The 21,976-nt window shown below is 42.4% G+C and overlaps 1 protein-coding gene across 1 annotated transcript in view; it reads right to left on the bottom strand.

Moving 5' to 3' along the window:
* TMEM132D (transmembrane protein 132D) overlaps positions 1–21,976 on the bottom strand; it is a 604,918-nt gene that overhangs the window by 432,609 nt on the left and 150,333 nt on the right. Inside the window, exon 2 of the mRNA XM_058531233.1 lies at positions 13,781–14,669. Coding sequence (XP_058387216.1) covers positions 13,781–14,669 — 889 coding nt within the window. The remainder of the gene's footprint in view (positions 1–13,780; positions 14,670–21,976) is intronic.

Here is a 21,976-nt window from a genome sequence, read left to right as displayed (position 1 = left end):
TATTTTTGTATTTGGTTATTTGCTCTTAACTTATTGAATTATGGGCATTATTTATATATCCTGCATCATGATTTTTTGTTGGTCTTAAGTGTTACAAATACGTTGCCCAAATGTATGGTTTGCTTTTTGATTTTAAAAAAGTACTTAGTTTTAAAATGTAGTCAAATGTATCCATTTTCCCTTTGTGGTCAGTGTTTTGCTATCTTGTTTAAGAAATCCTTTCCTCCCAGAGCTTATAAAGATATCCTTTACTATTTTCTTCTACATTGATTTCCCTTTTTTCTTTTGAATGCCTGACTGAGCTGAAATTGATGTCTATAGATGGCATGGAGTAGAGATCTGATTTCTTTTTTTCTCATTTGGATAATCAATGCCCCAGTGCCATTTTTGAAAAATATACCCTTCTTGCTGATCTGCAAGTGGAACTCCTTCATACAGAGTCACACGTTTGCAGGGGATTATTATGGGGCTCTTTCTGTTCATCATTTGATGTACCTATTGTGTTCCACTATCGCACTGCTAGAATATCCATGAATTTTTAACAACCCATCTATATTTTTCTTCTCCTTGATGTCTTACCTATTCTTGGCCTTTTGATCTTCACAAAAATTTAAAAACCAACTTGTCAAGTTCTTTGAAGGATATCCCAGTTGATATTTTTATTGGAATCACATTGACTCTACAGATGAACTTGGGGAAAACTGACACTTCCATGCTCCTGAGCCTCTCTATCCCTGACCCTGGCATATCTGCCTCTTCAGTTTTTTGTGAATGTTTATTCTACCTGAATGATTAGCTAATTATTTCATTATGAATGAAATTTCATAATTAGGTTATGTCTTGGTATTGATTTTTTGTCATTAATTATTTTTTTCTGCAACACAGAATGCCCTTTGATCTATAGATTTAGCTATTCTTTAATTTTAGAAAAAAATGTATTTGTGAATATATTTTTTGTTCATTTTGTAGGATTCTCAGCTATAGGGACAGTAATTATCCTTACATTGGATCAACTTTCTTCTTTATCTCTATTATCCTCTTTCTAATTATTTTAATCTTTGTATTTCCACTGCCTTCACCAAGGTTATCTCAATCTTTTCTTTACACGGCAATAATTCCCTTTTTCGTCTCTAACTATTCTCTTTTTTGTTTTCAATTTCTATGTTGCACTGTTTTGGTCCTCAATTCATGTACTAGCTCTCTGGTCTACCTTACCATCTCTACCTTTGTTTTCTTTTTATATTTTACCTCTTGATTTATTAAATTCATGTTCTTTTAAAAAATATCTTACCCATTTAAGCACTCACAGAGAAGTTTATTTTTTTTTCTCAGTTTATGTTTTCTTCCAAAATAAATTCTTCCTCTCCCGTGCATCTTTGTATTTACTTCCTCTCTCCCTCCGTCCTTACCTCCCTCCCCTTCCTTTCTCCCTCGCTCTCTCCCCTCCTTCCTGCAATATATGCACATGGATGTACCACCACTTTTGTTTGACCTGATGCATGCCCATCTTGGACAACTCAGACCCAGATCCAGGCCTTCTATTTGTGCCCAGATAGTGAGGATGAATTGTACTTGGCATGATTTATCTTAACAAATGCATAGCAACACCTGAGTTTTCATCAGCTTGGGGTCACAGGGAGAGGAAGAGAGCTCAGCCAGAGCATTAATGGATGGAACCAGGTCCTATCCTCACTTTATGCTGTTTTTTCAAATGTTCTCTGCCTGAGTTCATTCAGCTCTGTGTGCGCGTGTGTGTTGAGATGGGGAAATGAAACTAAGGTGCGAGGATTAGTATCATATGTCTTCCATCTGCTGGGATAACCTTGGGCTTCAGATGATCACTCCAACTCATCTCTGGGCCTTGGATCCTAGTTTTAGACAAAGACATGCATCACCAGATGGTCCCTTTTATCATCATCAATCCTTCAACTGCTCACAACAAGAAAGCGAAAAGAAATGCAAACACTGGCTTTTCCCCTTTGCATTTGGACTTCACAGAGTCCAGAGAAAACTATTATCCTGCCCCCCTATTCTCTTTCTGCTGCCTCTGGGTCTTTCCAAAGTTTTCTTCTTATTTATTATGTTTTCTGTTTGCCTAAATTCATTTCTGCACTGCTTATGACTCTTCTGCCTTGGCTCCCAGCTGGAATTGACAGAAATGACAAACCCCAATGATTGTCTCTGCTTCTGGTACAATGTTGAGTTGATCAGGAAATATATTCTGCTTTCATAAAAAATACTCCTCAAACTGCTACACCCACAGGGTCGAGTCAGGGAACAGAACCCCTACCAGCCAACTGATCAGAAGCCCTCTAACACAGGGGACTAGTTACAGAGGTGCTGAAAGACAACTAGATGATGAGGATGCCACCCAGATAGTAACGACTGCAGAAGCCTCTGCTCCTAGGGTCAGAAGGACAAAGCAAAGACGTGGTGTCACGAGAGGCCCACAGCACAGTCTCCACGTAGGAACTGGAGCCATGGTACCGGCTGCCTGGTGGGAGCTAGAACCACAGACGGAAGACCTTTCTGGCCTGAGTAGAGACCATGGAGCAAGAGAGAAGGGAACTGTCCTGACTTCTCCCGAATTCCCACCCACAAGATTCCTGCCAATGGGTCCTACTGGCCAAACCCATCAGAAGCCAGAATGTAGAGCATCTGGGAGATGCAGACGGCAGAGGTGGACCTCTGAGAATCACAGCAGAGCAGGAGAAGGCGGGGAATTCACTGCAGAGCGAGGAGCCCTAGAGCACCTGCTCTCCTCTGTCCTTCTGCAAGTGGGGCTCCTTAGTGAGATTTTTGATGACTAAGTGCTCACTACTCCAGTTATCTACCACTGCTTAATAAACTATCCCAAAACTTAGTGTCTTAACACACCACAGTTTTATTACACATCACAATTTTATGTATCAGGAACCTGAGCAGGGCTCAGCGGTGAGATTCATCTGCTCCATATGGAATTCACTGAGGTGACTTGGAGGTGTTGAGTTGTTGGCTGGCTGGTCTAGTGCAGCCAGGACAGCTTCACTCGTGTGTCTGGGGCCTCGACAGGAATGGCTAGAAGACTGGGCTCACCTTGTCCCCTCCCTCTCCATGTAGCAGGCTTCTTATGGTCTAGCCTCAGGAGTTCCAGATCCTCCTCCTGCTATATGCTACTGGGAAAGCGAGACACCGAGGCCAGTGCAAATTCGAGAGTGGGGAAGAGAACCTATATCTCCACGGAGAGAGCATCAACGAAGACACAGCCATGTTCAGTCCACCACACTGTCATCTCGCCACACAGAGGCTTTGAGGGAGGGGGCAGTGCACTGAGCTGATTTCTGGAAACGTCTGTCTCACTCTTTAGCTGACCTTCTCCCCCAGTCCTTTGTTCGTTTGTTGGCACTGTTATTATTTTTTTGCTGTTTGTTTTTAATCAATGTACTTTTCATAGCTTCAGATTTGGGAGGGAGGATTTTGGCGCCTGGCTTGGCTCTGCCGTCTCATATCAGAAGATGCTGAGCCAGCTGCTTCCCTAAGTTATCAAAGAAAGTGCCCCACAAGCAGCTTTCAACATGCTCCCTCTTTCATTTATTCTGTGCAGTTTAAGTCAGAGGCTCCCTGCCACTGTGTCGACATCAGCCCTCTTCAAAATGAATTGGCACTGCTTAGTTTGAAATGACCTTAAGCCACCTGCATGTCAGCTGGCCCCTGATATATTTCTTGGTGGATTGGTTATTTACTAAATGCCTAACCTGGTGCCACACAACCTGCTCAAAGTTTCCTGTAGTCTCTTATTTACACCCCATAAGACCTGGATAAGGTAAGAGCTCAGAAACCGAGACTCAGTGACCTTCGATGACCTTCCCAAGGGTACACCCTTAGTGACAATGCCACGAGAGGTGCCCGTGGCTCCTGACTCCCTGCCCTGTGCTCTTGCTCTAGACCCCATGTAGTCTCCAACAGGTAAACTCTGCCCATCTATTTGAAAATGCCGTTCCCCATGATAATGATCAGTGTTAGTACCTGGAAAGGCCCACTACAGCCCACCTAACTTCTCTGAGCTCTTTAATTGGCAGCAACTGGTAAGACTTAGAGATTTGGGTAATGGTGGACCCAGCTTCACCTGGTCTGCTCTCAAAAGCCCTGGCTTCAATGGGCCCCTCATCCCCCAGTACACACACCACATGCTCAATCTCATGGCATCGATCCCTCAGAAAAGGGCCGTGTCCCTATGTCTTATTTGCTGTTACATCCCAGCACCAAGCATAACATTCAACAAATAGCTGTTCAATAAGGGTAACTCATTCTCTTAAGTGCTTTTAAAAAAATGTCATTTAGGAGTATCTGTGCCTGACTCCCTACCTTGCATTTATGGAGATGAATTTTCTCAAACATGAGCTCTGGGGTGTGTATCAGCAAGGGTAGGTTCTCAGGACCTTAAATTAGGTGTGCTATGAGGGATTCTGGCAAGTTTTTAACCTCTTGTGTTTCCATTTCCTCTTCTGGAAAATGGAGGTAACAATTGTGCCTAACTCATCTGGTTGTTCTGAGGATTAAATGTGTACAAAATATTTTAAGCACTTAGAACGGTGCCTGGAACAAATAGATACTCAATAAGTATTGGCTATTATTATTATTACTATTATTATTATTGCAGTTGTTGCATTCAGCAATCTCACAAAACTTTCTGGACCCAACACGTGATTCCTGTGTTCCCAAGAGTAACCCGGGAAGTGGTACATACAGAAATTAAATCTGAATGTGCTGGAAGGAGGATATGAAGACATTCCCTCAACAACCTCTGTGGGCTGTGGCCCAAAGACTAGCTGGCAAATGGAATTCTCCATGGACACCTGCATGAGCAGACAACATTTAGGACCCAAACCCATCCCCGACGCTCTTGCCTTGCAGAACATAGCAATGCACCTGGAGGGGAGAGTAAAACTCTGAAATGACTGAGACTGGGTTTTCTCACCCAACACATATCTATTCCTGCTCACCCAAACTTGCGGACCAAAATCCCTACCAGCTACGACAGCGTCCAGCCAGACGTAGAATGATACAAAAAGGCCTTTTCCCTCCAGATGCCTATAGTCTAGGCAGAAAGGAGACTGTCAGGTGGCCCTACAATGGAGAGTGACATGGTGATGAGGTACTCAGACAGAGATGAAGGTCAGCCCAAGGTTACAGAGTATAAACATCCATGACTGCAAGCTGGCATAGCCGAAGAAGATCACAAAGAACTGTAGCTGCAAAACAACCTTGTCTGTGTGTACATCCCTAAAATAATAATAATTATTATAGAATTTAATCCAAAAAGGCTAAAGATACTGAGAAATTCCTGTCATAAAAATCAATAGACCGGCCATCGACTGATGATTGGATAAAGAAAATGTGGTATATATATACAATGGAATACCACTCAGCCATAAAAAAAGACAAAATCGTCCCATTTGCAACAACATGGATGGACCTGGAGGGTATTATGTTGAGTGAAATAAGCCAGACAGAGAAAGACAAACACCATACAACTTCACTCGTGTGTGGAAAATAAACTAACACACAGACAGAGAGAACAGTTCTGTGGTTATCAAGGGCAAGGGGGTTGGGGGGTGGGCACAAGGGGTAAAGAGGCACATTTATATGGTGACTGACAAATAATAATGTACAACTAGAATCTCACAATATTATAAACTATTATGACATCAACTAAAAAATAATCAATGGACTGGGCCCCATAGTCAAAGAAGAGAATGGCAGTTACCCAGGTCATACCCCACATGACCACCCCCTGAGAGAACCTCCTAGAACCATGATGAAGAGAGGAATGGCCATCTCTGTTCACGCCCACTCATATCATTTTCCGCTTCCACATTTCTTGGACCCTGCGTCAAGAGCCAGATGCTTGAAGAATCGTGTCAAGACCCTCCTTCCTATGGGCCCCCATGGGCCCCCATGATCTGCCCTAGTCCAACTCCCAGAGGAATGAAAGGACTGTGGATGAAATGCTTCCCTGCGTTTTTCTGTTTACTCCTTCCAGCTGTTTTCCAGGTCAAATGGTATAGGAAGCCCACGCCTATAGCCGTCGTTCAGTTTCCTTTAGATTATGTGCTTGGAGGCAGGAGGAAAAAATCACTCCCTTCGAACACACTTTTCTCAGATCCCGTGCAGGCAGTGTGCTCCACCATCGGTGTCATCTGTGAGCCCCAGCACACTGACAGCTCAACTTAGGGTGCCCGCACCTCCTGAACCTGCAGCAGAAGTTTATATGGCACAGGAGCAGTGGGCTCTAGGGGACAGTCAGGCAATACCTCATGAAGCACAGAGAGGAGGAATGTGGAGCCAAACTTACCCAGGTTCAAATTCCAGAGCTGCTTTCTGGGGGCAAGTTAACGTCAATTTCCTCATCTGTACAACGGGGGCGATAATCTTGCCCTCAAGGAGTTTGCAGTAGCCATTTGTTGTATTTTGGTCCCCATCCTCAGTGCCCTCTCCCTGAGGGCACCCTGAGTTCTCTGAGGAGCAGTGTTACTTGTCCCTCATTGGGATCACCTTAAGTGGGATGCTCAACACAGGACCCACTTCCTGCCAGGTTACTGAAGGGGTCAGATTTTTTCTCTCATTGCTCTGGCACAGCCAGGGGATGGAAATGTGACCTAAGCTTGCCCAGTGACACTCTTTCCTAAGACTTTGAAGTTTGAGCTCGTTCCATTCACAAAAGAATGGAAGAAAAGTTCAAAGGAGCATTTATTTCTGCAGCAGAAGCCTGTTGACTGAGCACTTCCTGTAGTAAATCTTGCTGCAGTTGAAGCGCCTGGCTCTCCAGAACTATCTGGGTCCTGCTTAGCTCTGCATCTTCTCTCCAGTCCTTCCACTGATTTCTTTATTTTTTCCAGCTTTATTGAGATATAACTGACATATAAGATTCTTTCAGTTCAAGGTGTACAATTTGATGATTTGATACACATATCTACCGTGAAATGATCACCACAACAAGGTTAGTTAACCCCTCCATCATCTCATACCGTTACCTTTTGTGTGCGTGTGGTGAGAACTTTTAAGGTCTACTCTCTTAGCAACTTTCAAGTATACAATACAATATTACTCACTGTAGTCACTAAGCTGTACAATAGATCCCCAGAACTTGTTAATCTTACAACTGGAAGTTTGTTCTCTTTGACCAATATCTCCCCATTTCCTCCACCTCAGCCACTGACAGCCACCAGTCTCTCCTCTGTTTCAATGAGTTTAGCTTATTTAAATTCCACATATTAAGTGAGATCATACAGTATTTGTCTTTCTGTGTCTGACTTATTTCACTTGGCATGATGCCCTCAAGGTTCATGCATGTTGTCACAGAAGGATATGAAATCACTATCATGAAGAGATATCTGCATCTTCACCTTCATGGTAGCACTATTCACAATAGCCACGACATGGAAACAACCTAAGCATCCATTGATAGATGAATGGATAAAGAAAATGCAGTATATATATATACGCAATGGAATATTATTCAGCCACAGAAAAGAAGGAAATCTTTCCGTTAATTTCTAGAACTCCTGATAGCCTGCCACTATAAATGTGGGTATAGCCATGAAACATGGTCAAAAAATGGATAGATCCAAAGGAACCATAGCTATCAGCTGATAGAGGGCTTCTTGAGTTGGAGCCCACTATGGATTGACATCTTGAAATATGTGAGGTCCATGAAATTGTGTGCAAAGTGGTTGTGTGTATTGTTATACGGTGGAGTTTCCACACACATGCATTAAACAATACGAGTCAATTATACAGGCTTAGAGAGAGAGTGCACACAGTTTAAATAGTTCAATTTTCTATTTTACTATTCTACTCAAGAAGCACAGCCCCGGAATAATGAGATGAGTGACATGAACGCAATGGTTCTCAACTCCAGCTGCACATTAGAATCTCTTAGAGAGCTTTTTAAAAATACTGACACCAGGGCTTCACCTCAGACCCATGCTGGGGCCAGATGATCCTAATGGGCAGTCACTGTTGGAAACAGCCCACCTCAGCTCATCTCAGTTCCTGAGTTCCTCTTACATTGCATGCAACTTAATGTGGTTGTACTTGACTCTTATTTTCCATACATGGCCTTGAAACACAGGCCAATTACTTCATCTAGAGTCTAACAAAAGAACTTGCTATCTGGCTCAATACTAAATGGAAAATAGGTGGGGTAGACTTGTGGAGACAGTGACATTCACTCATTCCTCCAAGATTTAATGAGCGGCTGTGGTATTGTCAGATATGATACTAGATACTGAGGAAACAGCAGTGAACAGACCAAAGTTTCTGCCTCATGGAGCGTACATTCAGTGGATATAAAAATGTGCATCAGGTGTAATTTAAAGAATTTCCAAGAAAAACTTGACTATGCACAATGTTACCTTAATTCTATACTTTGACCCTCCCTCTGTATAAGAGATGAGCTCACACTATGAACAATTTTTTCCAACAACCATAATCTAGTTCAATGGTGTTTAATTTTCAGGGGTAATTTTGTGCCCCAGGAGACACTAAGCAATATCTGGGCACATTTAGGGGTGTCACAACTGGGGGTTGTACTCTACAGGTATCTGGTAGGCAGAGGCCGGAGACGCTGGTAAACATCCCACAACGCACAGACCGCCCCTCACGACAAAATATTACCTGGTCCACATGTCAATAGTGCAAGGCTGAGGAACTCAGTCTACTCTGTATTGGATTATAACCCAGACCAGAAAATAAATATCCAGGTGTCCTTGTGGAAGTAAACAAATGATTGAATAAACAAATACATAAATGAGGGAGAACAAACAAATTTCATCTGCAGAATTCCAAAAAGTTTATGTAGACACATCACTCTTGAGGAGGTGGAGAGTGATTCCCCACTCCATAACTGTGAGCTGTGTATAATAACTTCCTTCCGAAGAACACAGTATAGGGAGCAGGGAAAAGCAACTCTGAGCGGAGAAACCTGGGAAATACTGCCCGAGCCAGGTGATGAAAGGCAACATCCACAGCGATAAGTCAGCTTGGTCGTATGTATCCTCGACACGATGCGATGAAAACGGCACTTTACCGCTGCGGACCCATTATTTCAGTGTAATCATGAGAAAAACATCAGACAAATCCCAACTGAGGGACATTCTTCAAAATTTCTGAACAGTAAGTCTCAAAACTCTCAAGGTCATCAAAAACAGAGCAAGTCTGAGAGGCTGTCACAGCCAACAGGAGTTAAGGGGACACAATGACTAAGTGTATGTGATAACCTGAATGGGATCCTGGGACAGAAAAGGGGGCACTGGGCAAAAACTAGCAAAATGTGAATAAAGTATGGACTTTAGTTAGTAATAATACTGGTGCATTAATTGTGACAAGTGTACCATACTAATGTAAGATGTCAATAAGAGGGGAAACTAGCCGTGGGGCACACGAGAAGGCCCTGCACTGACCTCATGACTTTTTTGTAAATCTGTATCTATTCTAAAATAAAAAGTTTATTGAAAAAAGGTAGAACTCTCTCCTTTCTCTGTCTGCCTCCCACTCCACTCTCCATTCCAAGCAACTCCATTAATCCCCACAAATGACAAAGAAAGGCACAGTCCCAGGCGCAGATGTCATGGACATTTGTGGGTCTGCAGATACCCCACACCCACCCCCTTCCTGACAGCACCCCGGTTTGTTCAGGAGGGAAATATCTCCTCCCCTGGGATGTGCTTTAGTGAAAGGTGAGTCCAGGAATCCACGTCTCATCGTGGGAGCGATACGGGGCCCCTCTCCTACCCCCAGCACAGACAGCAAGGAGATGTGTGAGCCAGTGGGAGCTTCTCGCGAGTCTTTGCCGCTTTTGCGAGTACAGCAAGAATAGAGGGAACTACTGAAGGAATTAATTGTGTGGGGTGGGAGAGAGGTGCTCAGAGAGCAGGCTGTCGCATCTTCACACGGGCAGATACCCACTCTCAGATAGTCCGTCGCCAAGTCCAGGCCCCCCCGTCTCTTACTAATTCTTGAAACCCACAACATACAGCCAACAAGCCCTTTTATTATTATTTTTCTTAAATTAGCTGGACTGGGATGTATGGCCTGCAACTAAGAAGAGTATTGGATACTCCGGGGCATATTTTACCTGAAATAGATTAAGTAGAGAGCCCATGCTGCTCCAAGGCAGGTTCGAAGCCTACATCATTCAAGTGAATTAATAAGCTCAGGGCCAGCCTCAAACTCTCATATTATCTCCTATGAAGTTCAAAATCTTCTGCAAAGCAGGCTTCCCAAACCACCAACGAATATCTTTTGAGCCTCATCAATCCCAGGCCCACTTTCCCCCTTGTCAAATATTCTTATTTTACCCTGTTACTCTCCCCTTCATAACTCTCATCTTTGCAAGAATATCTACTTGGTAATAATGTCTTATTCAGAGATGGCCTTACAGCTGACCACAGTGCTAGGCACAAGGTTCTTAAATTCTTGAGCATTTAGCATTTAAAACTGTATAGACCTCAGCAAAGTATAGGTATTCATTAATAATCAACAGTGTTCATTCATTCGTTCATTCATTCATTCAATGTAAGACCATCTCTGACTTTGAGAAAAGCCCCTGTTCATCCGAGTTTTGTTGCACTGTCTGGACCTCCCCACCTGCATTTCCCGGAGTGTTGGGGAGCCACGCTAATGCTATGCAAATATTTGGCTCCAGCCTCACATTCAGATCCGATGACCAGAACTTTGAAATTGATGTCCTGTGGGGAAAAGGAAGCCAAGAATAGCTGGGGAGGATGCGAAAGAAAGAGCCGAGTTCTTTTCTTCCTCCAGACACATAATCAGGTGGTTAGAGACCTAGGATGCCTCTGAAATTGGCTCTCTGTGGGGGGAGGAAGGAAGATACCAGAAAAGTCTCAGGTACTGTGGGATGCTTCAGTTGTTCACTTGAAGGAAAACATTTTCTGGAATTAAAAGGGATCCTCAGATGTCTAAGGAATGAAAGCATTTTGCTTTTCTTCTTTTGTGGAAGTCTGCTTTGGAAGACACGAGCTACAGGAGAGAACAGAATTTATAAGATGACTGACAGCCCCATCCGGGGTTCTTCTTCTCAAATGTTAACACACACACACACACACACACACACACAGGCACACACGCACATGTGCAGACACACACACAGCTATCTTTTCATACTGCCCTTACTGATCATTTGCACGACAAAACTTGGTTCCCAGAACAGAAGCCAACCCTCTGTGCGTTTGCCACAGCATCATCCTGAAATCACAGGCTCTGAAGTTACTGGGGAGGTGACAGGAGGTGGCCAAACACTATGGGTGAAGAGCTCAAACTGCAACTGCAGCGGCATCCTCGATTTGGATGGGCTCCCTCCTGTTGGTGGCAGTTAATCTGGTCCCTTTCTCCCGACCATCCTTAAGTGGCGATGGATGTCCTGCTGGCACCTGACCTATAAAACACGAGCCCACCTCTGACCATGCTAACACTGTCAACACACAGAGCCTACAAACAAAACCACAGTTTCAGAGAAAAGCACCCAAGGCTGCGTGGCTGGATCCTGCAGGGTCATTTAGAGCAGATGGCCACAGAGAGCAGACCCGCGCTAATTCCAAATATTTGGAAGCCATGCTAAATTAGCGTCAGATTGACTTCATTAGAAAAGATATACAGTTTTATTATTTTCTAATTATGAGAATTCAAACTAAAGGCTAGTAACATTGCCAGATCCAGGTTTACCTCCAGCTGTCTTCATAAACAGATAAGACTCATTCGTGATTAGAGCATTGTAAGTATGCAGCAAGCACAGTATGAGTGCAACCTTTTAAAGAGACAGTGAGACAGTGTGCCCCCTTACCAAGTTACACACACGTTCACGAAATAGTTACCTTGCTATTGTCTTCACTGGAAACCTGATCTTTTTTTTTTTTTTTTTTTTTTACAAATTTCTAATTGATGGACTCTGAATAAATACACTTGTATTATACATCCAAAATTTTCAAAGCTTTGACTTATAAGTGGAGCATGTAGATGCTTCAAGGGTGTTTGTTTCTGAATTTGCAAAGATTTGGATCCCTTCGATTATGTAGCTCAGCAAAGCAAATTTCTCTTGGCTTTGTCACAGCTAGCCAACGACAGAGCTGCCCTCAGGACTCTGACACAGGGCTTTAGTGTGTAATAGACGGGCGTCGGATGCAAAGCTTTTGGGAAGTTTAACACATACAACTGCTTCCCAAAAAAGCTGGATGTGGCATCATCTGGAGAGTTAAAGCTGCAGGAGATTTTGGTTTTCACCCTGCGTCCAGGAAATCAACAATTGGTAGTTGGCAAACCTAAAGGATGGCAGAGACTATGAAATCATGTGAGACCAAAGCTCCTCTTATTCAATACCTTTAGTTTCTAGCAGCAAAATATTTCCCTATAGAAGCAGCCATCTCTACAAAGAACATTTCATAAGACTGTTGTACCTGGAAAACAAAGCACAAAGCCAATCACGTGGAGGGCCTGGGACCAGCTGAACCCAGGGCTGATCTCCAAGGGGAGAGCCCATGAGGCCTCAGTCCGCAGACGTGTTTATGTGCCCTGAATCCCTGCTGGTAATCCCCAGACGCACCATCAGCCCAAGCCCAAGCAAACCGACAGCCAAGTCCAACCACTAGAGTAACGTTGCCCATTAGTTTCTGTTTCTTTTGTTAAGATGAAAAGGGAATTCTTGGTACCAAGGCACAGTCAACTTAAATGTGCAAGATATAAACAAAAACAACGACAGCTTTCTTAAACCCACACATCCCTAACACAAACAAAAAGAAAGAAAGAAAAAGAAAGGGAGACAAAGCAGATATTACACCCACATGAAAAGGACAAGAGAACGGATTGTTATCGGATGAATTTTTAAAACCCACCTATAAAATGTGCCTGACAGTAGCTCTCCTATTTCCGGGGGGCATAACACAAATGCTATTACACTGCACTTCAGATCAAGTTGCTGAGTTATGTAACAATGTAAGGACATGCTTAGTGACCCAGTAGCTCTTATGCCAAATAGCTGTTATAATCAAACTCATCTGTGTTCAAAGCAAGCAAAAACACTATTTCGTGAAAATCCAGTCAAGCCAAGGCAAGTAGCTTCTCTTACATATTACATTCCAAAGAGAAAACTAACCCATATTTTTTCCAAAGTACACAGTAGTCATTTCAAATGTCTCATCTTTGCTACATTCTTACATAAGACACTCAACAAATTCTACTATTCCTCACACGTTACGCTCTTTTATTTTTTGAACACTAAGTTCTATTTCCAGAGAGAAAAAAAAATGATAAGTTTGAGGTTGGTACCATATCCTACTTAGAACTCACAGGTTTGGAATAGATTGTGAGTTGGCAAAACTGTATCCTCCATCCTTCCTGACAACTGTCGCAATCTCACTTGCAGTCTCATTTCAACTGTGAGTCATTTAACTCTCTGATTCTGAAATGGCTCCTGTTGGGATCCATTAGCATTCCTAAGACCTGTCGATAACACCCTAAGCAAAGGCAAAAGGTGTAACATCAGTGTCCCCCCAGGCTGTTTTGTGACAGACTGGAAAATCAATTAATAAGAATATCTTCACCACCAAATTGCCAGCCCAGAAGATCAAACTGGTCTTGTATTTTACAGTGAAAATGGAGTTTGTAAAAATCGAGAGACTGGTTCTACTCTGGCCAGTGCTAACGCAGCTCTTTGGCTCCAACATCGGTTGTCTCAGAAGCATCCTACCTTTGAGCTGGGACAGGTAGATGTTCCGAACCAACTTACCTCAGTGTGAAGTGATCCTCAGTGGAGTTTTTGGAGATGGCGACTGGAAAAGTCAGCACCTCTCCTTGTCTCACCGTCTTTGGCATGTAACGGACGGCCACGTTGTTATCCAGACGCAGCTCCCTCAGCGGAGGCCTGCCGCGGCTCTGGTAGAGAAAAACACTCCCAATCCTCTGCAACGGAGGCCCCGACTCATCAAGGTCGTTGTGGCCTGTCCGCATCCCACCGCTTTTCGTCGAATCCTCCTTGACACAGTCTCCTCGCCCGTCCCCGGGCTGCACGGTGTAGTAGAGCTCCACGGGGCTCCCCTCCTGCCGGTCCCCCGACTTCTTCCTCCCGGCCACCACCGTGGGGGGGCTGAACCAGCTAGCCAGCAGCTCCAGCTCGGCCACGCACAGCCCCAGGTCCCCCTGCAGCCGGCAGCCGCCCCTCACCTCGCGGGTCTCCCGGAAAGCGAAGACCCGCAGGCAGGGCAGCTTCTCGGCGGGGCTGTGCTCGTCCCAGTCTCTGCCCACGACGTGGAACAGGACCTGCACCCTGGGCCGGCTCAGGTAGATCTCGTCCCGCAGGACGGAGGCCTTCAGTTTCCAGTTGAGAGAAAACTTGTTGGTGAATCCAAATGGGTTGGAAGGCAGCATTAAATCCTGGGGCACCACCTGCTCGATGGAGAAAGGCCCATAGCTGGCATTCAGCACCGGGAGCCTCTTGGATTTGTAAATCAGAAAGGACTCCACACGGGACTGCAGGCTGGAGTTTCTCATGATGTCCTGGTTGGCTTCCTTCAGGAAGAAGGACACATCTGCGTTGTTGATGTGGTACGTCACGGGGAGGTAGGTGGGCAGCAAAGAAAACCTCTGGATGCTCTCGAGGATCCCCCGGCTTTCGGTTACTGTCAGGAGGGAATTGGAGTTTAGATGTTAGAATCTCCAGGGCAGTGTTACCAATGTTTTGGACGTCTTTGTACCCGCTTGGAATTGATTGCCCTGTCTTCGTATCAATTACGCAATTCTTTATCCAAAATTTCTTACTTAAATCAACTCACTTTATATTAAACATATTTGTTTTTAAAAAATTAATGCCACTCAAGTAAGTAAAAAACCAGTGTCATTTGCCATGCATAAAAGTCGAGAATGCAAATAAATAAAATTTTAAGAAAGTAATGTTTTTAAATTTTAACTAGAGGTCATGGTGCCTTGAGGGGGTGATGAGGTTATGCCTAAGACTTGCTCTCTTTTGTTAAAAGGAGAGATGATCATGAGAAAGGTCTTAAGAACATGCTAGCATTAAACAGAGGACGTTCACATTAACTCAATCAAACAGAGCTTGGAAACGGGAATAACTCTCAGCCTGGGATTGGATGCTTTGTCCATATTCCGCCCAACACGATTTCACGTCCCACCCATATGCACACGCTACACTAAAGGACACACTGACCCTTGGGAAGTGATAAAGGACTCAGGGGCAAAAATAAATGAAGACGGGCGATCATAAATCACTTGGACATCGCAGACTCCCCTCGGGGGTAAGCTGAGAGATGGAGAGAGAAGACCTTAGAAGGATGTATTGGGAGAAGCCATCCAGAAACAGATGAGATGACCTGACCACATCACGTCGAGTGCAAGTGCGTAAGGCGTAAGGACACACCCCCGTCCCCAGAACCTAAGAATCGTGGGCAGCATGTCCCTTTCATTACGTCCACAACCTTTGTGAAAGCTATGTCGACTCCAACGCACAAAAACCATTCTTCTTTTTTCCTTACTGCACACATCCCTCCCTCAGGGGAAAGAAAATCCAAAATGTTATTTTTACAGTGTGCCTTGTATTCTGTAAGAAAAAACAGACATAGAAATTACATAATTCAAGAACCAATTTCACGGGTTTTAGAAGTGGAAATTATTGGCTTTGGGAACACTGACTTTCCAGGCAAAGCTCAAGTTAGATGGAAGCCCTTGTCATTAGTAGCCATGTAATCATCTCTGGTTATTCTCCAATAAAAGCAACTGCAGCCCTGACATTCATTGTGCCGAGCTGTTTCAGGCCCACGTGGACACATTTTCCCATGCATGACGCCCACCTGATCCTGGACAGCTGTCTGTGAGCAGAGGAGAAAGCAACCAACTCAGAGAAAGGGGTCCTGCCCCTGGCTTCGCAGCACATAGTTTGCAGGATAATAAGCAAGTCATTGACCCTCTTTGCCGCTCATGGCTGGTCCCTACAAGGAGGGTGCTGACCAGAGGACCGAGGCCCCCGTCCAGTTCCAACAGTGCAGGGAGCGAGGCTGGATGGAATTTCACTCCTGGACAAGAAGCCTGTTTGACACATGTGTCCATCCCGAGTTTATAGACAGCCCTGAGCGAAAACTCACTCAATTCAATGGCATTACCAACCTCAGGCCAGGCCGAGCCCCACTTAAGCAAGGAAGGCTCCTATTGTGCTGAACCATTTGAAACTGCCGGTATGTGAGCATTTTTGACTGACCCAGGCAGCGATTTCATACGGGTCAACCTAACAAGTAGGAATTTCTTTTTCAAAAATCAAAATAGCATAGATGTAATGAGAGACTTCATTCCTTAACAGGATTATATTTTTAAAACTTTCTGGAAGTCACTCAGGATTTATGTTTTCAATAAGCTTGTATTTTCACATGTGAGTTTCAGTGAGAACAAAGAACAAGCAATGAATTTTCTGCTAATGTTGTGGGTTGAAGCTTTCTCCTTCATCGTTCTCCGGGTGCCTCCTCCCCCACGCCTGCTCTGCTACACTCCTGTCACCCCTCAGGGCATCACAGAAGTCACTTCTCCAGAATGCTTCCCTTGAAGGCATGATTCTGGGTTATAATCCCCAGCAACGGTTGTCCTGCTGTGTCGGCCAAACTTCCCAGTCATAGGGCTTTATGCTCTGCTGTAATTCCCTTTATGCTCCAGTGGGTTATATGTAAGTGAGCAGAGATGACATATGGGCCTTTTCTCCGTTTTTTCATAGTCCTTCGGAGAGTGCCTGGCCAATATTAGGTTCTTCATAAATATTTGATAAATGCATGAATGAATCAACAAATGAATTATGCTTTTAATATTACAAAGAGAGGATTATATTTTTACTTTAGGATTTTATATGCTGTCTTCTCTGCTGCCATCACTCTATAATTAGAATCCTCGATCCTTTTATCCCATTAAAGAGCCCCATGTAATCGTAGTGAGAAGGGACTAAAGAAGACAGGAGCCTCTCTATGCAGCAAGCTCCCTGAAAGACCTACATTAATGACCCACGGTTCCCCGAGTTTTAAATACGTCTTGTCACTACTCAAAACATCTTCCTGAGCTGCCATCACACCAGCTTGCCATACATTCCAGAAACCGCCAAAGCCAAATAACCAAGTTATAGATGGTTAAACACTAATACTAGACACCAGGCTCTGTGAACCTTCCTGTAGAACATCTGACCCCTACTATGTGAGGACATTGAACTTAATTGTGCAACTAATTACATATTCCAACGGCAATGGCTTTGGGGCCTCTGACTTTATTCCGGAAAGCAATAAGGTGTCACTGTGAACATCATGCAAAGGGAAGTAATTTCTAAGTTTTTTCCGCAAACTGCCTATTTGTCTCTTTGCCTGGTGTCTGACCTAAAGGTTTATTGCTTAAAAATGCTCCAAGCTGACCTACAGCTACTGTTACTTTCTTTTTCTTTCTTTCTTTTGTTTTTTACAAAACTGCAAAAATAACGCCAATTCTGTTCCCCAGTGCACAGAATAGACTAAGAAGTAAAACTCATTATCCTCGAATCCCCACAGGAGTAGCTACTACAACCTAAGAACACCAATTTCACATAAAAATGGGAGAGATGTCAAGTAACAAAAAAGCTGGGCACAGTAAATCTCAGTTAATAACCCATTAAGAAAAAAAATTACGTTTGATTTTGGTGTCACGGCTTTCAACACTTACCTGAGGAAAAGTGACATGTTTACATCTTTAAGCACCGCAGTGGCCTCAGAGAGATTTCACATTAATTTTAGCATTTTTAAAAAGATAATTTTTCCCTAAATAATAGGTTTAAGAAATATGAGGAAGATGGCAATTTGAGCACAGATCTTTAAATTTTCCTCTGAATGGACCCAAAAGCAATAACTAAGGGAATATGGTAATAGGTAAAAAATCTTCATCGATGCTGAAAATTTAGGTGCAACGTGCATGTCAGGGACTTGGAGAATTCCTGAGAAGTCACATGGTACTCAAACGCTGCATGCAGAAAATAGAGCACGGTTAGGGCTGCCAGATCAAATACAGGAATCCAGTCATGTTTCAATATCCAATAAACAAAAATATTGCATGGGGCATGCTTATAACAAAAAATAAATTTGTTGTTTATCTGAAATGCAAATGTAACTGAGAATCCTGTATTTTTATTTGCTACATCTGGCAACCCTAAGCATGGTGTCATAGAAAGAAAATAGCAGTCAGCCTGGTAGGACTACCCAGACATTTCTAAGAGCAAAGGCCGAGGACCCCACAGATGCCCCGCACTTGGTAACGTGCCTAATGCTGGGAGTCAATGACATGTGCAATCAGCTGGGTCAAAAGACTCAAATGGAAGCCTGGCCACACCACACAGAAGGCCCTGAAGGGTCAGGGCATCTTGCTGACCTTGAGTGGGAGGTCTGACAGCCTCACTGCGCTCCTGGAATGAGTCCAGGCCAACCCAAGACTAGTCCCAGCAGAGTAGCTTCACAGACTGAAAGGGACTTTATAACAATGAGTCTCCCCTTCTGGAAATCTCAACAAGCCCGGTGCATCGTCACACTCCCTATTACTGGTTTGGTAATAGCGGATCAGTGGCGGTTCGAGGTGAACTTTGGGTGTGGAACTCTACCAAGAGTAAGCGGAAACCAAAAGGAGATGAGGAGCACCCACTCCACTATGTAGGAGGAAATTCCAATGCAAGAGAGACTATCCTCATTTAACAACAGCTAGACAGAAAGGGTCGGCACGGTGGGGCAGAGGTTAAGTTCATGTGTTCCACTTAGGCAGTTCGGGGTTTGCAGGTTTGGATCCTGGGCACGGACCTATGCACCGTTCACCAAGCCATGCTGTGGCAGCATCCCATTTAAAGTAGAGGAAGATGGGCACAGATGGTAGCCCAGGGGCAGTCTTCCTCAGCAAAAAGAGGAGGATTGGCAACAGATGTTAGCTCATGGCTAATCTTCCTCAAAAAAAGAAAAAGAATTCTAGACAAAAAAAGCAAATAAACAAACAAAACACAGAAGGAGAATAGTACCCGTAAACAAAAGCTACAAAACAAAAGAAGGGAATTTAAAAAGGCATTCAGGGGTAGAGGACAATATAGCTTTGAAGAACATTTGCTGCAGAATATGGAAGTATGTTTCACAAAAAATAACTTTTGAGCTCTTGATAATCAAGAAAATACAGGCCCTCTGTTGTGTTATAACAAAATAAGACTAAGATGGAAGATCTGGCGGTATTAAAAATACGGGATTTAAAATGGTTTCAGAAGCAATAAAAGAGATTTGAAAAAGTAGAAAATTGAATTTATCGTATGAGAAGGGAAACTTTTGAAGCTTTCCTTAAAACTTAAACAGAAAAGACAAAGAAGTGAAAATGATCAGTGAGAGGCTGCAAACACGAGACCTGCATTAGATGTTCAATATACAGACAATGGGGCTTCTAAAGAAGATACCAGAAAAATGCAAAAGAAGCATCACTGAACGACAACAGAGAAAAGAAAACATTCCTGGCTTAAAAAAATAAATATTTTGCTAAATTCTACTGAAACTGAAAACATCACCTTTTAGATATTTCCTGAAGATATTTATTGTTTGTTTGTTTGTCATTGAGGAGGAAGATTTGTCCTGAGCTAACACCAGTTGCCAATCCTCCTCTGTTTATTTTTTGTTTGAGGAAGATTTGCCCTGAGCTAACATCTGTGCCAATCTGCTCTATTTTGTACGTGGGTCGCGGCCACATCACGGCTGGTGAGTGGAGCAGGTCCACGCCCAGGATCCAAACTCGTGAACCCGGGCCGCCTAAGCGGGGCATACGGAACTTTAACCGCTCAGATGGGGCTGGTCCCTCCCAGAGATATTTATTAATGTTGAGGATAAATAATTCTATAAGCATTTTTGAAAATAAAACAAAATCTGAAAAATTAAAAAAGAAAAAATCAAACTGGCCTTAGTTGCATCCACTGTGCAAAATTAGGTATTAAAAACAATGATAAATATTTACAGAAATCTTATGGAGAATGTTCTAATTGAACAATTCTTTAACTTAGAGATTTTCCTGATAGTATGTGAAGGCAACAGAAAGACAAAAAGTACACCCACTCTACTCTCCTTGAAGAAATCACTGAAGCATATTATCTAGGCAGCCAGGAGGTGGATCAAAATGTAATATTCAGGGGCCTGCCTGGTGGCATAGTGGTTAAGTTTGCATGCTCTGCTTTGGTGGCCTGGGGTTCACAGGTTTGGATCCCAGGCGTGGACCTACACACTCCTTATCAAACCAGGCTGTGGTGGCATCCCACATATAAAGTAGAGGAAGATGGGCACAGATGTTAGCCCAGGGCCAACCTTCCTCAGCAAAAAGAGGAGAGTTGGCAACAGATGTTAGCTTAGGGCTAATCTTCCTCACCAAAAAAATAAAACGTAATATTCAAGAACAGGAAAGTTATGGGACGAGGATGAATATATTGAAGCATAGAATAAATTCAGATAGAGAGTTTTAAATGCAAGCAAAAACCAACAAGGTGAAAATAGTTACTGATAAAAAAATATTCAAAATCCAAACAATATAGTAATTTAAAAATCATAAATTTGGTAAAAATGCCAAAAGAAACAAGAAAACAAAAGTGCACTAATTTTGTATATTCATAGAAGAAAGGGCTTTATTTTTGTCAATGGTAACCAAATAAATATATGTTCAACTGTACTTTTTAATAAGTTTAAAACCAGGCTATTTGGTTTACAGACTGGGAGGGGAGAAAGAAAAAGAGAGAAAACAGAAACAGCTCATTGAGTGAGATATTGAAAATAGAGAACATGGATCATCAAGAAAAATAATAGAACATAAAATATGATGAAAGGAGAAATAACAAATTAGTTAGTTATGACACTAGACATAAATGAGTTAAACTTTCCTGTTAAAAGACAAACACTGTCAGGATGGCTCAAAAGTTAAAAGAAAAAAGTTTAAATTGTCTGCAAGAGAACTCTTCAAATAAAGCAACTGAGAAATTTAAAATATATATATATTTCTATATACAGATATAGAAATATACATATATATGAGCATAGATATTCCATAGGGGAGGAAAAAACACCTGGGCAACTTTAATACCAGAAGTCAAAGTAAAATTCAAGAGAAAAAATAAATAAGTGGGCTAAAGGTCTTAATCTTTATGGAAAGAGACAATTCACACTACCTATATAGTTATGAATATTTTATGCAAGAATATATAGCCCCAAAATTAATATAACAAAAACTCTTAAAGTTACCAGTAGAAATTGACAGCAATTAAAATTTTCTTTAAAATTTTATATACTTCTTTTCCCAGTCTCTAACTTATGATGGATGGAAAAATAAACAAGGATATGAAGATATTAAAAAATATAAATTATGAGGTTGTAATCTCTACAGAAGGCACACTTATTTATAGTGTTCATGGAACTTTTCCAAAATCCGATTACATATAAGGCCACAAGAAAACAACAACAAAAAAGTTATATTCCATCTTATATGATAAAAAATATGAATTAATAAAACACAAAATAGGAACACTGCTACCTTCTTGGAAAAAACAAGCCACTAAATAGTTCTTGAATCAAAATGGAAATAAAACTTTTAATGATACTATATTTACAAAATAATAATAGTGACAAAACTACGTATCAAAATATATGTGGAGCAGCCAAAGATGTAGTCAAAAGCAAATTCATATACTCCTCAATACTATCATTGTTAAACAAACAGAAAGAAACTGATAAACCAAGCATTCTACTCAACAAAAGAGAAATCCAGAACAAAACGAAAAGAGTTCTAAGGAAACAATGATAAAAACAAAGGTCAAAAATAATAATATAAAAGATAATAAAATTGAAAATTAAGCCAAAGAAGTGCTACATAAAAAAAAAACTTATAAAATTGATTGTTAAAGACAGCAAGTTAAGACCGTGCATTTACA

Source organism: Diceros bicornis, chromosome 35 (assembly GCF_020826845.1).
Source record: "Diceros bicornis minor isolate mBicDic1 chromosome 35, mDicBic1.mat.cur, whole genome shotgun sequence".
Taxonomy (NCBI): Eukaryota; Metazoa; Chordata; class Mammalia; order Perissodactyla; family Rhinocerotidae; genus Diceros; species Diceros bicornis.
This window is presented reverse-complemented; position numbering and strand designations above follow the sequence as displayed.